Source organism: Linepithema humile, chromosome 7 (genome assembly GCF_040581485.1).
Source record: "Linepithema humile isolate Giens D197 chromosome 7, Lhum_UNIL_v1.0, whole genome shotgun sequence".
In the NCBI taxonomy this organism is placed as follows: domain Eukaryota; kingdom Metazoa; phylum Arthropoda; class Insecta; order Hymenoptera; family Formicidae; genus Linepithema; species Linepithema humile.
Window position 1 is genome coordinate 393083 of NC_090134.1, and position 17864 is coordinate 410946.

General features: G+C 37.4%; 1 protein-coding gene across 1 annotated transcript; it reads left to right on the forward strand.

The window, feature by feature from the left end:
* Positions 1-13173: 13173 nt before the first annotated feature.
* Positions 13174-17840, forward strand: LOC137001151 (uncharacterized). Its single transcript, XM_067359505.1, has 5 exons — positions 13174-13415; positions 13683-13811; positions 14866-14983; positions 15604-15730; positions 17706-17840. The coding sequence occupies exons 1-5, from the start codon at positions 13401-13403 to the stop codon at positions 17797-17799; spliced, it is 483 nt and encodes a 160-aa protein (XP_067215606.1). The 5' UTR covers positions 13174-13400; the 3' UTR covers positions 17800-17840.
* Positions 17841-17864: the final 24 nt, after the last annotated feature.

Below are 17864 nucleotides of genomic sequence, written 5' to 3' on the forward strand. Positions count from 1 at the left end.
CGAATTTGGGGACACTTTGTATAGTTAACCTGTTTACGAAATCACGGTAAACTGCGATACGTGCAAGACATTGGAAAGCTCATTCACCGATGAGATTTCACTAAAAAAAAAAAAAAAAAAAGAGCTTTTGCCACTCGAGAAACCGGTATCGCGTCCTTGGCGCGATCGGAGAAACGTTGAAGAGTTAAAGAGAGAATGCAGAGAGAAGGATGGAGGATGGGTTAAGGGCCCGACAAAAAGGTAGCGGTTCGTGTCCGAGGCTAATGCATTCGTGGAGCCCGGAGGGTCACGAAACTAAGCGGCCTGCAAAGAGGAAAAGGAAGACGAAGAAGAAAAACGGAAAAAGGAGAGGTCCATTGACCTGGTGGCATACTTGCACTTCTATTTCCATTTCCAGGCGGCATCGTGAAGCATATCGAGCTACCGAGGATGCATTTGTGCGCGCTCGCGTGTACGGATGCACACGGAGATGTGCACGCGCGGATGCAGGGTTGGATAATTCATTGGGAACAATGAACGCGGCGGTGTGGAATCTGCCAAACTGCAGATTGGCTCGCGAGAGACTTTGTCATTTTATTTCTTACCAGACTTCCTCGGTTACAAGAGATAAATTCATGGTGTGATATATATCAAAGTCTCTCGCAGGAAATCAAATTCTCCGATGTGAACAAACTAATGCAGTTATCGACGATCGCTATTTGTTTTTCTCTCGTACTTCTTAAATTACTGCAATATTATCTTAGTATTTTTTTTTAAATGACGCCAACAGCTGTTTTTAATTTTTTGTTTTACTCTGCCTATTTTGTTTACAAATTTGTTGTTTGTCAAGTCCTTTTTCTTCTTGATCAAACATTCGATCGAAATAAATTACAAAGATAGCTTCTCATTTAAAAAAAAAAACGTAAAAAATATTTTTCAACTACATATATTTTGTGCCTTCGTAAATTATGTGAAAATCAATCATATGAAAGTGATATTTTCTATACTATGATCCAATACAAATACATAACTGTATTATAGAAGACGTACAAGTGTCTATAAATGTAGCATTTGCATGATTCGGGAGTGAAACTTTCTCCTATATGCTTGCGTTTGATTTCACTCACGGCTATAATAAGCACTGTACGAATACGCGACTACCTGTTTGCTGTATGCATGAAGCGCGTAGAGGGCTCAAAGGCCTTTAATCCGTGCCTGCGCGCATGCATATACATACGTGCATACACCGAGCGGGTGTATGCACACGGCAGCGACGGCGGCGATCGAGTATACACCTACAGTATTTTATTTGCCCGGCCGTGTGTATCGACGACGAACCGACAACACACACCGTGCGCCCTCGACGTGCGAATGAAATTGTAGCACTGCGCGTAGCAGCACGGTCAAATAAGCCCGCGAGGCGGAAGTGTTTGGCTATCGCCAAAATTGGTTTTGCCGTTTCGCGTCCCGACTCGCCTGGCCCGGTATGAGCTTCAACTCGTGATCAATATCGCAGGTACACGTGATGTAACGCATCTTCGTATCGCGTCGTCGTTATTGCGATTTTAACACCGGGGATATTCAACTTGCGCACAGCCGAATTCAGGTGTTTTCTTTTTTTAGACGCAAATTTTTAGCACATTAATTATTACGATTTATTTGAGATTCTATATGTGTAAAATATCACCATACTGTACATAATTATTCACGATATTTCTTATATTTGGCGAATCTTAAATCATACAAAACGCATTAAAAACGCAGAGATCGCAAAATAAATTTATTCATGCCATTAATTTATTAGTAATTAGTACTATTTATAATTATTCTGAAAGCAAAAGCTGCTTCTCTAGTTCTGACAAGCTTCTCTTGTTACAACACGTGTTCTCCTTGCAATGATCGACTCGAACAGACTTCTGACGGCACGTTATTATGGTTAGCTGTTTCTCGCAGAACGAATAATAAACGTCTCTGCGATGCGGATGTGATGGTAAATTTACCCAGCAGTTAAGATAGCAGACCGAATACAATGTGTTTCTGTCGGGATCGCCATGGACCAGCCGCAATGCCGTTCTTAACTGCCTGGCGAATTTACCACAGAGTGGATCACGACGGGCACGAAACGCGTGATTTACATACTCGAGAGCACACCCCAACCAATAGTATCGACATCCTGCTTTTAAAATTAAAAAGAATCAGAGAAATTATTTATAATATTATACCGACCAAGTAAAGATGCCCGCGTTCCAATATCCGATTATATTTAAACATTTCTGAGCGCATTTTCTAGATTTTCGCTGCAAAAAGACTCGGAACAATAAAGCGTTCGTCGGTTCTCTTTGAGCGACGCGAATCGTTCGGAAGAAAAAATGCCGGAGGAAAAACGGGCGGGAGAATTAGCCGGTAAACGAATGAAAGACGGAGCAGGAAATAATCATGCAGCTAGTCTTCGCGGAAGGAAGGAAGGAATTCAAATCTTTGAACAACCGCGTGAGAAATCTTCTCTTCCACCTGAAAGTGCAAAGCGAGATTTTTGCAGATTGCGCACGGAATGCTTTCCGTCCTTCTCAAGCTCTCTCGAGTTGTGGCTTTTAAATCCTCTCTTGTGGAAAATGCTATCGCGATTAATCTCATCACCTCTAGGTTCAACTAAATTCACTATCGTTGACGCGATAAAAATTACAAGGAGGCACAAGTAGACGTCTTCGTAAAAGAGCTCTCGTTTTAAGGTAAAAAAACTGCGACAAAAAAGCAAGTTTTTCTATATTTTTTAATTCTGTTTAATTATTAAGATAAAATGACAAATATCTTATATTCTATATTAATATCTTGTCCACATTTTTTTGGATTTTTCACGTTTAAAAAAATTGCTGCGATATATTGCAGCTGGAGAACTGTGAACGTTCTTTTTTTATATAGGCTATATTTTTGGAAGCGGATCGTTTGAAGAAACAGACGGATAAAATAACGTGTTATTCAGTGCCCGTTTCAAAGGCAACGATACGCGAACACCCGAAATCATCCAATTCATTCTCATATCGATTTAACATCCTCCCGCATGTACGACGGGCTGACATATTCCGAGCATGAAGTTCGACTATTCTCCATATATCTGCTTTCCCTCGAGAAAACAATGCGCAGTCGCCCGATAAAATACCCTTATCATTGCTATATTAAGCAATGTCAAACGATAGATCAAATAATGGAATCGCATAAAGACAGATTGATACAGATCACGAAATTTGACACGTATATTCGTATATTTATGAGTTTATTATACTGAATACTTTTAAGTATTAAAAGTGGCTGTCATATAAAGTGTCCACATTTTTGTATTTAATTTAATATAAATGTATGAATATTTTGTAGGAAAAATTTTTATGATTTAAACAGTTATAAATATATATATATCCCAAATTATAAAATAAATATTCAACATATCTGCTGAATATTTCTATAGTAGTTTAGCCATTACTCGGAACATATGCAAACGTGCTCCTCAATAATGTGTGTTGAGTAGTGCAGCTTCCCGAAGTAGAACGACTACTCAGGGTCAAAACGAATGTCAACCGATGACTCAGTGTTCGGCTTTTAAGGACTGTTCCGTTTAACGCTCGCAAAGTCTAGCACACGTTAATGGCAAAGGAAAGAGTGTTCCGGTTACACACCGTTGTCCCACTAACCCATATCGACGAACATCGCGGTAATATATACCTTCCAACCACTTTCGCTACGAACGTCGGAATATAAAATCACAACTTTCACATTGGAAAAAAAAACAAAGTTCATTAATTATTGTTGATTCTGCAGTCTAGAAATAATGTTTAAATTTTAAATTAATCTAATATTAGTATTAAATATTAATATGTATTAGAATCTAATATTATTTTTATTGCAATTTAATCTCATATATTATTGTTGCTTAATTTAAATGTAAATTTGCAAATACATTATCACAATTTATGTTATTTTTGCACTAAACTTGTAGAAAATTTATAAAATCGTTTAATAAAGTTTGAGTGTGTACTTCATGTTTGATTAACATTCATCTTCATCTTCGATTCTTTTGAAACAGCGTGAAATGCAAGGACCGGACGGAAAATTTATCGCAGCACTATCTAATCTCATACTTGTCGAGAGAGAATAGTCGACAGAATCGCGACGGTATCGCGTAAAAATATACAGTTTCCTTTTTTCGCAGACGTAGACGATTAAAGATGGCGTGTCTCTTCCGACGTGTAGCCGTGGGGCAGCGTTTTCGCGATCTTCAAGGAAGCAGCACGCCACCGAGGAGGAAAAGAATGTCATATCACGGTATATTGCTGCCGGCCAACAAAGAAGAGCCTTCGGGTTATAAGAGGAGAGCGAGATGCCTGCATTCCCGCGAAAAGAATTCCCCTTTCTGTGCCATGCGCTCTTCTTCCCGACTACGTGTCTACGTATCACCGGATCGTCTTTCCTCCATTTTCCCCGCTTTTCCTCATCTCTCAGGAGTGACTCTTTCAACGAAGGACTTGAAAAGACGCTCTCTCGTTTTGTATTAAAGACGCGCTTCGCGATGCGTTAACTTCTTCAAGACGATTCTTTCTCACCGCGCTTCAACTTTACGGAAAACCGTATAGTCCATATAATTAATAACTTTGTGGTAACTTTAACGTCAAATTTTTTGTTACCGCCAAATTTTCGGATTTCAATATTTAATAATAATTAGAATTATTTAAAGATGTGGCAACAAGTTTTCAGATTATTGTGATTACGAAAATATTTGAATATAAGTTCTCAGAGTTTGTATTTATTTACCGATATATTATGAATTAATATCAATTATATCGTATTTCTATTGTTGCAAATATCGAGATTACTTTCGCGTATTTGTAACATCGAAATTCGAACTCGTCGATGTTATATCGTTTTTCATGCCTGTGTAAAATTGCGAGCGTTTTGACAGAAAGAGACTATTAAAAAAATCGGCTCTACGTAAACCGCTTACATTATATTGTCGTTGTCATCGTCGTGACGAGACTGCACCGGCGGATACCGATTGTGTAGGTGGTACAACAGGGCCGTGTCCGTTCTGAGTCAACCATCAACAGAAGCGACGGGATCGGGGTTCGTTGGCCTCCCTTGGCCCACATCACCGGCGCCGTGCGCGGCCTTCCGTCTCGCAGGCAGTATTATTTACGGTCCTGTATTTTTCACCGACGGACGATGGTCGATCATCGAATGCGGCCTCGGAAATTAAAACGGGCCCCTGCCTCGCCGTAACCTCGAATGGCAGAAACCGTAGTGGCGAACTAAAAGCTCTCATCACCGATTCAGGTTTCAACGGTATAACTCATAAAACCCGTCTTCAATTAAAGTTCCGAGGTAAGATCAATTAGGGAGAGATATATAATGGGACAAGTGTCTTTAAACGCGATATATATTTTCATATTTTTCAAGGAAAAATGAAAGAAGATAATCACAATACATACGTATAAACGAGAAAAATATTAGAGTAGGCAAAGAAACATGCTTTGCGCTGCTGTAGCGAATGACCGCTCGCATATTCATCCAAAACTAAATTTCGGATATTTCCCGCAATTTCCGATAATCCAGTAATTTCAATTTCGCTACTCTCTACGTGTACGCGTTTTAGCTACAACCACTCTAGCTTGGAATTAGACGGCTATTATTAGCGGCTTAACGGGTCCTATCTACCGTGTGGTGATACGGGACAAATTTTCCTCACCGGCACGTACGGATAATAATTAATTATCGTCTCTCTCTCCGAGACGCGCGCAAGGACGAGAAGGGAATCTCGCATCTCGTGGTAGGGTCATAGTTCAATGTTCCCGGATGTCCACAGACGAATTTGTGCACGCGGGAGCCCGCTTCCGCGCGTGTCTCTTCCCGCTCTCCTCTCTCACGCGACGACGGGCACCCCTTTGAGCTTAATTCGATATCACGCAGTACCGATCAAAGCTCCGGATTGCTGCGAGGTTGAAATGGCGGATTGTTCGCGAAGTCGGTACGTGTCGGCAATCGGATTTCTCGTTGCCCTTCGCTAACCCACGAACGAAATTCCGCTTTGTTGTTCGTCACGACGATTCGATCGAATGCAAGAGAGTTGACATACCCGAAGCAGCATTCACAATTTAACGCTTCCTTCTTATTGAATGTCTCTTGTTAAATAGAACATTGTTAAAATATCTAGAAATATACATATATATAATATGTACATTATTTAAAATGTAAATATAACATAAGATGATTAAAAGTATGAAAATATTTTTTTGCTAAATTTATTAACCTAACATATATCCTAATATTATAAATTAACAAAAATAAAGCAAGTTTTATCTGCCTTCTAATAATTTCGGATAAAATTCATCTTCTAAAATTTCTGATAAATATGCATGAACCTTGCTATGGACTTTGTCGGCGGTATCGTAGAGAAAAGTGAAGCTTATAGGTTTTTTACATGGCACATGGTTGGTTCGCAAAATGATGGAGACTTCGAAATAACTTTGATCACGCAACTTTCGGGAACGAACGTGTCTACAAAAAGCGAGACTCCACGGAAAATGCTTATTTCAGTCGCTATCCGAAATAGCGAAAAAGTAGTAAAAAGAATAAGTCAAGACGATACGTAAAACTCGAGAGTTCCTTCGTGTCAAACCATAACACAGAAGTTATCCGAACCGTAAAATTTCTGCACCGTAAGAGACACAACTCGAATCTTATCCTCGCAACGATTGTTGCGTAAGTCTTGAAAAGCTTCGATCTGTTCGTATTCAGATTGATTCGTAATGATCGGTTTCTGACTACTCGTATCTTTTTTCTTTTTTTTACGACGAATTGATTTCGCCCAAGCTTGCACAAATTCCGTACCAAATTCTTCCCAATATCAAGCGGAAAGACTCGACTGATATTTGACAGGGCTGCGGGATCGATCGGTGGCAAGATATGAAGTTCTTGGGATATTCATGCCAATATTGGGAAAATTCGGACGAAAATCCCGATATCAAATTGTGGCAAATATTACAACTTCCATAAAGCTACTAAACTTTAAAGATACGATTAAAACAAATTTATAGATTATTAATTAATAATTTACAATTTAGTGATAAATTGCGCATATAACCCATTATTTTAAAAGAAAGAATGTTTAAATATTTAATTTAATGCATAATTTTTTCTCAAAAGTGTGAAACAAAGGTGATTTCTAACTAATCAGGTACATATTTGAAATAAAATGGCAATGTGTTTTATGTACTTTGTCACAGTTTCTGAAACGTATTCTTCAGAAACCGAACACAGCAGAACGTCGAGCAAAACCGCTTTCGCTTCGGAAAACTAATATCGTGCATCTCTCGGTATATTACACCGTAGAAAAATGCGATTGTGTCGCATCTACAGTGTACTGCTGCAACACGATTCGTTTCCGAGCGCACACACGTGTCTTGGCAGCCTTAACGCGGCGAGATGATACATGACGCGGCCTCGTTGTTAGTTACAGCGGTGTTGCAAACCGGACAGCACCCCATACAGAGAAAGAGAGAGAGAGGGAGAGAGAAACCGGAGGAAAAAAAGATGGAGAAGAGAGCTGGAAAGTACGTCGTTGCGCGAGCGCGAGAGCGAGGTTGATTATGGGAGTCGCCGCCGCCACCGTCGCCGTTGCCGTTGCACCGCGCTTCTTTATCGCAATTTGCGGCGCGAGCGTGCTGCATCTACGCGAATGAAACGTTCGCCTTGAATGGGGAATGATTATTACAGATATACGACGCGGCGCGTGCACGCTCTCGGTACCGTAATATTTCTCGTACTCGCTCGCGTCTTCCACGATCCTTTGTCTTCCGGCGCGAATGGCAAGTATCTTGCGTGCGCCTGCTTCGAGCATCCTCCTTAAGCCGTAGACACCGCATTTTTATGCATATTAAAATGTACTACTTTGCCTACCCAAGATGTGTATCAGTATACGTATACAGAATATCTCGGACGAACGACTGTTACTTTCAATTATACGATTTTTGTGTCATTCCTTTCGCAACAATTGTAATATCAACCAAAGTTGTGTCGTAGAGAGATTTCATGCATACTTTTTAAACCATACCTTTAAAAATGTAAGTTAAATACAATTGTTTAATCTACATATATAAGCTATCATCAGGGAGAGGGACATTAAAAAAAAGTTAAAAATGTTACCTCCAAAAGCAATACATGATTTTGTATATTTGTTTAAAAGCAAAAGTTTAAAATAATATATTTAATAAAATTTAACCGCGCTAACTATAATATTTTCCTCGAAGATTAAAGCGTTATGCTAATTTAATGTTTCAAGTATACCGATAATCTTGAGTTCAAGTTTGGGAGAGTTAAAAGTGGCGACATTAAAATGGCGATGACGGCTAAGTTGCTGGCGCCCATGAGATAAGAAGGCGTAGGGGGTACTTCTAATGATGTCCCCGCCGGCTTAGGCGTCCGCCTCTGCTGACGAGATAAGCGATAATAATGTCTGTTATTGGTAAGCCAACGAGATAAACTATCACGTGTCAATAATCCGAGCGCACAGTCCAGTTACGATAGCAGAGGTAATCCTATTTATACTCGGCGATCCCTAACATGAAATCCTAGCAGGAAAGAAATAGCAGATAGATAAAACAAAATTTATCCTTATATTCTGAAAAAAGGTAGTGTACATAATACGTTATATTTTTAGGGGTTTCTTTTAAAAATGATAAGACGATCTTTTTGACAAGTGATTAATTCGCTGATCGATCTGAGATGTGGCGCACTGATCGAGAATGACAGAGAAGGTACTTGATTCCCTCGAGAGGTGGGGGGAAAAAGGAGATTGTAAGCTAAGGGACACGTTAACCTCCTGTTACCACAATTATCTAAACCCGGCAAAACACCGTGCGCGCGCGACTGTGCACGCCACCGCAATTACATCCAACTGGATGTAACCTGCTTTTTGTGCACGGTACAATTGTGTACGCTAATTCACAGCGGCTTTGGCTCTTAAACCAGGCCACGCTGTTGCCTGCCTTTATCTTAGACATGACTGCAATTATCCTGATATTTTTTAGAATGGTCAGAAGCGGATTTATAATTGCGAAAGACTTTGACATGAATGCATCGCGGTAAGCAATTTTTTATAATAATATTACTACCTAAGTATTAGAAAAATTAGTAAAATTTTATAAAATTTAATAATTTTGTAAATATATAATTTATAAAATAAATTTAAATTTTTCGTTTAATTAATACAAACTCAAATTATAAATTAATTACTTTTGTTCTCTGAAACCATTAACTTTTATAACCGATTAAAAAATATAATTAAATATGCATAATTTTGTTAAATAAATTTAAGTTTTAATTAATTCAAATATTTGAAATATTTCAAATTAATTAAGCTTAAACTTTAAATTAGTAAATTTCAAGCTCATAATTTGTTTTTACTACCTGCAACCATAAATTCAAAAAGCTCTGCATTATAAAAGCTTTTATTAATAATAAAAAATATATAACAATTCCTTTAATATTTAACTCACAAATAAATATACGGAGAAAATTTTATATAAAAAAAATAATTATGTACGACAGTAATCGCGGACCGAAAATTTTTATTATGTTTCACATGTGAAAAATGTAGTAAAAATTTTTATAATTCCTTCATAGTCCGCAATTACTGCCGTACATAGTAATTTTTGATATAAAATTTTCTCCGTGTAGATAATAATAAAATCATGACTTTGCAAAGAATCTTTTTAAACTTGAGCTCATCTCTTATCGCGGTAACCAGACACTATCGCGGTACGGCCCATGTATCCGCCTGCGAAATACACCCGCCGGATCTCAAGACTGCGTGGCAGAATAAAGGATGCCACGTGATTCATTGTAAATGAAGCTAAGTATTTTCTGCGAAGCACGAGTAATTGACTCGAGATTATCGGCAGTTTATCGATGATATTTATTAAGAGTAAGAAGCAGAATAGATATTCCTTTTTCATTCGCCGATGAAGCTCGATGAGAGAGACTAATTACGATAAATTTTCCTTTATCGAATATTCAAAGTGGCATACGAAAAGGATATCACAAGACAGATACGCCGCAATGGCATCAAAACAGAATATTCTTTATTATTTGTCGGCTCGCTTTAAAAAGCTTGATTTAAATATAATAAACTTCATATTTAATACCGTAAAAATAAATGGTGCTTTAATTCTATGTAAAAATATAGAAAATTTAAATATAAAAATATAAATAAAGGAGGGATAAAAATTTCTATTATAAAAAACTATATGTTAAATGCATAAAATGTAAAATAATGCTGAAATTTAAAGTAATTGAGATAGATATTTATCCCAGTCGTGATAAACAAGTGTTATATAAAATCCGTCTTTTAAATTAATTATACGCAAGGTAACATTTCCCCAGATAATTTTTCCTCGCATAAAAAAACCCGTATATCAATTTAGAGCTAAGGAAATGTAATCATCTTTTCTCATAAGAATCGCATTACTGCTAAATGGAAACTCAATGATGTACGAGCTCGAGCTTAACCGTAAACTGACGCATCAAGATCCTCAGCTGTACTTTAACGTAGCGAGCGTATACGCAAAAATGGCGAATTATGCAAAAATACGCTTTGCGGAGCTGCTCTCAGATCAGGTCACGATCTCGGGTCGCAACCCCACGCATGACATTCCCAGCCGACAATGACGCCCCGGGTAGCGTATTTTCTCACGATTTGCATCGAGGAGGCATCATGCATCAAGCCCGACCCAGCATGCGTGGTTGCCTTTATGTAACGACGCGATTAAGCCAGACGTTTGCCTCGATAACGTCGCATCTGATAAAAGACCGACCATCGACAATTGAGATTGTAGGCAGAATACAGTTTACTAAACTGCTTGAGCAAATTTCGCAACAATCCTCTCTACATCAAGCAGAATATGTTTAATATAGTCTGCAAAATAATATATTGTAAAAAATTTAATTTAATTTAAAATAAATATTATTTTAAGAAAATTTAAATGTTAGGCTTGGTTATAAGGATATGTAACACTTGATATGAATTATTGAAAGGTGGTTGCGGAAGTAAAGAACAATCTATATAGAAAAACGTTTCATTGAGAAAAAAATTCCACTTGTAAAAAAATCAGTAAAGAAAACCTGATAGCTTCATAATGCGCTACATAATCATATTATAACCAAGCTCCATAATGTACTAAAACATTTAGACAGTGGCTGTATCTATTATTCCTCGCCGGAGCCATTGTATCAATTTAGCCCCGTCATAAACGTGCCTTAAGTCTATATCATTTTATATATCTTTCAATTAGCAACGCCTAAGCTACGCATTTTTCCGCACGGTGGCTGAGATTTTTTGACGGCCGGATCTTTTGTTCATGATTATCCACGTGGGCGTCCCTCACCCACGTGCGGCGCGCGCGTTTGGCGTCTCCTCTTGCCCACGTCTATCCGCATAAAGAAACGTCCGGCCGGCACAGACGCGGTTAACGGTACTCGAGGAGTTCCTCTACCACCACCTGGCACTACTCCATCCACGTCCGCCCGTCGCTTCTTCTTCCTCCACCTAACCTGATTTCTTGACCCACTATCGGAGAGAGAGAGAGAGAGAGAGAGAGAGAGAGAGAGAGAGAGAGAAACGTGTTCTCGACCATTAATTCAATTACGGCCTTTCGCGGCGGACCCCGGTTAATTTTAGCGACATGCTAGTAGCCCGCCTGATATCGACCGGTAGACACCCGCTGTGATATTATATTTATAGTATTATATCGATACATCGCTGCGCGGAGAACAATCGATGTCAGTCTCGGCAGTTGAAAGATTAATGCCCGAGTGTCCTATATCTTCCAAACGGATAACGTTGCTTTCTCTTAGTGCCAAGTCACGAAATGACATGAGTATAGCGCAAAATAATTCCATGCCAAATAATATAAAAATCGAGATGATACTTGTAAGACATTCAACAAAAGAAACGAATAATAATTTGAATAATAAAAACGTTTTTACTTGTACTTTCTGTGCCAAACAACGGAAGGCTATACACATTATTTAACTGCTGAAAGTTATTTTTTATCACAGATTTTATTTAAACCACATTTAAGCCATTATTAAAAATTTAAAAATAATAACAACAATTAATTTTCTGTATTTTTATTTTATACTTCTTTATTTATCTCGAAAGCGTGCAAAAATTCAGGATTTTAAACGACTTTGTTGACTTTTTAAAACAATATATTTTTAATATAAAATATTATATAAAAAATAAGTAGTAAAAATAAGTTTCCAGTTTTACATTCCCTCGCTTCTTATACGAGCATCTTCTCACTCTCACCCTCGCACAAATAGCGGAAATTTGCTTCGCTTCTTCGGTTGTAAAGTTGAGAGGACGATCCGGAAGCTAACTGGAGAAAGAGAGAAGAAGAAAATTCCTTCAACCGACTGAGACACCGCGAAAAACCTTATACAGTTATATGTAGTATTAGTTAAGATTCGATAGAGCGTACGGAGTAGAGTTCGACAGGAAACGAAAGCGAACACGCGACCACACAGTTTCCGCTTGCAAGTGAACGAGCGAAACGGAAGTGAGACCGTGCTCGTCGTCCGTGACGAGCTTTTGTGCGAGCTTTTGTTCCCGTCTGCGAAAACTTCTGACTCGCGCGAGCTCAACTTCTCATAGCGCATTCAGGAAAAGCTCCTTTTTCCTCCGGCTCGTACCTCTCCGACGGCACCTCGTGGATTGCTTCTTTCGAGAAGCACTTCCGCGCCGGTGAGAAACTTCTAAAACGTGACAAAGTCCTCGCAGGACCTGTGTCCTGCCTCTCCCTACGAAAATATCCGAGTTACGAGAAGGACTTTTCTGCTTATACGAGCGCGCGTGACGTGACACGTTTTGCTAAATTATTCGTTCGTCTAACATAAATTATCTTAATTTTCCATAGACAAAGTTGATTTCGATATATAAGCGCAAACTACTTTTTATCATTTTATATATTACATAGGAATAATTTTATCAATTTTATTCTATATTACACGTATTTTTAATTATATATAAAAAAATTAATTATGAAAGATATCCATTTACGTTCATTATTAAATATTATGCATTCCTAAAATTATTATTATTTATTACAAATAATATATTGAGCACCTGAATATTCTATGTTTGTGCATTAATTTTGTCGCTCTTTTTAAATTTTAGACAATGCAATGCGGAAAAATGCAAATTGAAAGTGGAAGAAGCAATATCGTCCGCATAAAGAGAAACAACTTCGATTCGCCGTTATCGATCTGATACTCACACGTAAACCTTCAGTTTCAGTTCAATGTTATTGTACATCAATCGTAGTCATAAAGTTCGAGTATGCTGGATAGATACATAGGAAGCCGAAAATACACGGAACATGAAAGAGGAGAAGGTTGATCTTTACATACAGCTTCGAATTGTTTAAGTTTTAAGAATAGTACAATCGAAATTAGGTTAACCTTGTAATAATAATAATGCGCGTTATTCATTCATTTTAAATTAATTTTATACAAAACGAGAAATAATTCATGTGAAAGACTATAGCGCCAAAATTATAGTACTAAATTTTACAAACACTGAAATAAAATTATTGTTAACAATTGTTACTAGAAAATATTTGTCATGTCAACTCTAACCAAATGTCTACTTTTTAATACAGTTGTATGCAGCAATCTGGTGCCCAGTGTGCGACGAGCGGGTAAGCGTCAAGGGAAGAGATACGTGCAGACTTCTCACACACGTCCGTAAATATCATCCCAAGATCGCTGACAAACGTTTGGACAATCCGGTACGTATGCTCGCTTTTCCAACAAACGCAGAGGAATATTTTTCAACTCTTCAATATCAAGATGACTAAAATATAGCAGCAGAATTTCGAAATCTCATATGCTGCTACCAATATAGGAAAACATTAAAATATTGTTTTCATATTTTTGACTTTCCTGACATATTATTAAAAATTATGTTCTTATGATATCTTTTAATTTTATATCTCTTTTTCTTATTTGATATATTATTTCTACAATAGCGATAAAATTATTTTTAATTTAGTAAACGATCGACTTTGATTCTTTTTAAACTCTTAAAAAGCTCTTATTTTTCTAAGATCCTAAGACTGCTATCTGAGAAATAAGATATCTTGATAGATGGGATAGATATTTTGATAGATGAGAGAACCGTACAGAAATTATGCGCAAAAAACGCGGAGACTATACGCTCATGTTTGTGGTGGTCTTATCGTATCGCGTTCCACCTTCGACCCTTCTCTTATCCATCCTGCAGACCCTCAACCTATACGTCTCTCGGGTCGAGAATGTAGTCTCTAAAATGATTATGGTGAGAAAGAGAGAGAGGAAGGAAGGGAGGGAGAGAGAGAGAGAGATTTTTGAAATAAATGCTGCACGTGCAACGAATTTTAAGAAGTCACATGTCATGAACGCGGCTTATTACGTGTGTTACATTTCTAATTATTTCACAATAACACTTGTCTATTTTATTTATTTAAATAATAATTTAACTTATTCTCATTTTTCATAATTTTCTATTTATAAAAAAAGTTTACTTACAGTAGATCAGAGAAAGATTTGTCAAATAAAGATTTTTATGTTTATAGAAATGTTAAATTTTATATATAATTCTTTACAATATATTATTTGATTGTAAAGTTTTGACTCAGTTTTTTTCGATGACAAAATAAAAAAAAAACTATTCAATTCTTCTTCTTAAAAGAGCCTTTCATGGATTATCCTGTATATCGTATCCAAACTCGTAATTGAATTACGTAATATATACGAGACAATCAATAATGACCACGTTTCTTACTTCTTCGTGTCTTTCTGCAGAAGAACGTAAAGTCGAAGATATCGTTGAATCGAATTTCGTCTTCAGGAATTTTGATCACGCCAGCCGACAATAGCAGCAGCAAGAAAAACAAGCCGAAGAAAATTTATGCTACTCGCGGTAGATACCCCGATGCAATTAAACCTTACGTATCGCACAATAGCCGAGAAAGAGGATGTATGTGTGTGTTTTCGCGATTATATCCTCTAATTCGAGATTGATAAACGCTAAAATTCCATTCGATATTATTAAACAAAATATATGAAGAATGTTTCGGTCACGATTTTAAGCTTTCAGTTTAAGTAAAGACAAAGAAAAAAAAACGTTCAAATTACACGGAAAATATAAAGGAAACGATGAAAACTCAAATAAGTAACAGAACAAAGACACTAGACTTACTAACCGCGGAACCGACCAGTACAATATGTTAGAGAAATTGGTGCTCAAATTTCCATGTTCGATCATACCGACGTTGGATCGTTAATCACAGTTAACCACACTTTTCTTTCTATGTCACATACTCTATATATATATATATATATATATATATATATATATATATATTGTATAATCTAGAGAAATAGTTGAAATACAAGTAAAGCTGTGCGACGTCGGTGAGACCGACCCTTGGAAGAATGTTTTGTCGTCTGCGGTTTATCTAGCGCACCCGCGACGAGTCTGTGGTTCTGATTGTGGTTGGTGTGAAAGTTAAAGCTTAACACTCGCTTTCACCGTCGCAGTGGACACGTGGAAATTGCACGGCGAGAGGAAAGTCTGCCCTCAATGCCAGAGGGAAGCTATACCGACGCTACACGCGCGCGGCAACAAACTGACAACATCTCATACCGGAGCTCTCTGTCTTCTCGGGTACGTACACGTCAAGGATCAATCATCCCGGTATGATTGATAGAGATTAATTTGATTAAATTAATAGAAGGCAGCTTTAAATAAATGTTGGAATAAAAAATCATTTTTAGAAAAGTTGCGGCGACACAAATGACATTAATTTCTTATAAAGAATTGCAAAGTATCTTCTTCATTGTATTTGGTAAATAGTTTATTTATTTAATCAGACACACTTAATTTTGAAGTATTACTATCCGTGATAAATATTGCGTACTATTAATACAACATTATCTTACTGCTTTATAATAATCGAATATATTTTTCTTAATTATGAGAATAATTCGATAAAACTTTTTGTGTCCTTTATGCAACAACCGTTTTTTCTGCGACAGCCTTTGTTGACCTCCTTTAACAAGAGGTACTTTTTTCTTGACCTTTCCATCCAACATTCATGACTAGCTAGCCGAAATTTAGAACTGAGTTTTTTGGCGCGTACGTAAACGGCCACGGATTAATTTTACGCCCGCTATTCGACTGACTTTCTGCCTCGCTACGAGATTTTGCGTTCTGAATTTGAGAGATTAAATTAAAAATCCAAATTTAACTCAACTTTAATTTAATTTCCTCCCTTTAAAAATTATTCTCTTGAATCTTTTTTAAAGGTGAGATTTTTAAACACACTACTTGCGCTAAATTCTTTTAAATAAATCACTACTTTCTGTACGATTAATTTCATACAATATCGCTCACACATCGTGCAGTGTAAATGGGCTATCAGGTTCTCACCGCAGGGCAATTCGCAACAGATGTTGGCCGTTTTGCTTTATTCCGTTAATGATGAGGCGCGCAAAGAGGGTCCGCGTGATTTGTCCGTTGTGCGGTCACGTTTACGGCACTTTCAAGTACAAAAACGCGGAGCTGACACCCTGCGAGCCCACCGACGCTGGAAACTTACAAGCGGCAGGGGACTTGTATCGCCTATATCCGCGAGTTTCCGCGTGCAAGCTACAAGAGAAGAATTTCTGGAAAATTAATAAAGCACTCTGCGCGCATTCATTATCGATGCATCGTCAATAACAAACGTCATTGTGTTTCTCTTGAATGAAGCGTTTTCAATATTACGCTCGTTTCGATATGAATGTATCAATATTGATCGTCAACAACGCAATTATGTTTATCGCGAAAGAGAAAGATTAATTAAAGCAACGCTTTATTATTCTACATTTTAATAAAGTGCTGCATATATATATATATATACACACACCCACACACACACGCGCGCGCGCGCGCGCACACACATCTCTCAATACATGGTTTGTTATCTAAACGAGTAATTAAGGCTCGTCCAATATTTTAAATAACAAACAAACCATCTCACAATTGAAATATGTATCTTCCTGTTAATGAGCACGTCGAAACCGAAAAATTAATTTACAAAATAAAAATATAAAAATGCATCAAAAGACAAAGATAATGTAATAGTTCCCAAACATAATTAATCAATGTAATTGTATAAATTAATAATTAATTATTATAATTTTAACATTTGATTTCTGTGAAATATAGTTGTCTGGAGTGAATTTTTAATTACTAGAGAAAATTTTAATATCAAATTATTAAGAAAGATAAAATATTCAATCTTGGTTTACGAAACAATAATGGTACAAAAAAAGCGCTAATTAGCCCGTTCTCTGAGCATATATTGTTGTTTCGATATGCATTTACGCGCGCGATCATCAGCTTTGGGCGATTTCCATAATGACTTATTACGCTCGTAATTAAACCGCGGATTTTGTCGCAATCAGCGGCCGCGACGGCGGTTTAAATCGGTTTACCGCAAACAACATGATCGAGCGCCGCGTTTAAAACAGTAATTAGAACTGCGTAAATTTTGTTCATTAACGTTACATCCTGAGTGGACATTCTTGTTGCTAGAAATGCGCGCAACGCATAGGTCGGTTGTTTATCACACGCACGAATAAATTTATGCTTCTAGAAAGCAGAGCGCTTTTGTAAATTACAAAGGGCGGAATGCAAGCAAAGCAAGCCGTCGCAAAGTGGCATGTTGCTTCCGTGGATTCCGGCACTAAAAGCATCTGATGATAAAGCTCACGCGCCGAAACAGTCGAACAATGTCTTCTCTACGACAGGTCTG

Coding starts and splice junctions, on each gene's coding strand:
- LOC137001151 (XM_067359505.1), top strand. Junction 13,812..14,865: donor ACAAACGTTTGGACAATCCG/GTACGTATGCTC, acceptor GTCTTTCTGCAG/AAGAACGTAAAGTCGAAGAT. Junction 15,731..17,705: donor GGAGCTCTCTGTCTTCTCGG/GTACGTACACGT, acceptor TTATGCTTCTAG/AAAGCAGAGCGCTTTTGTAA.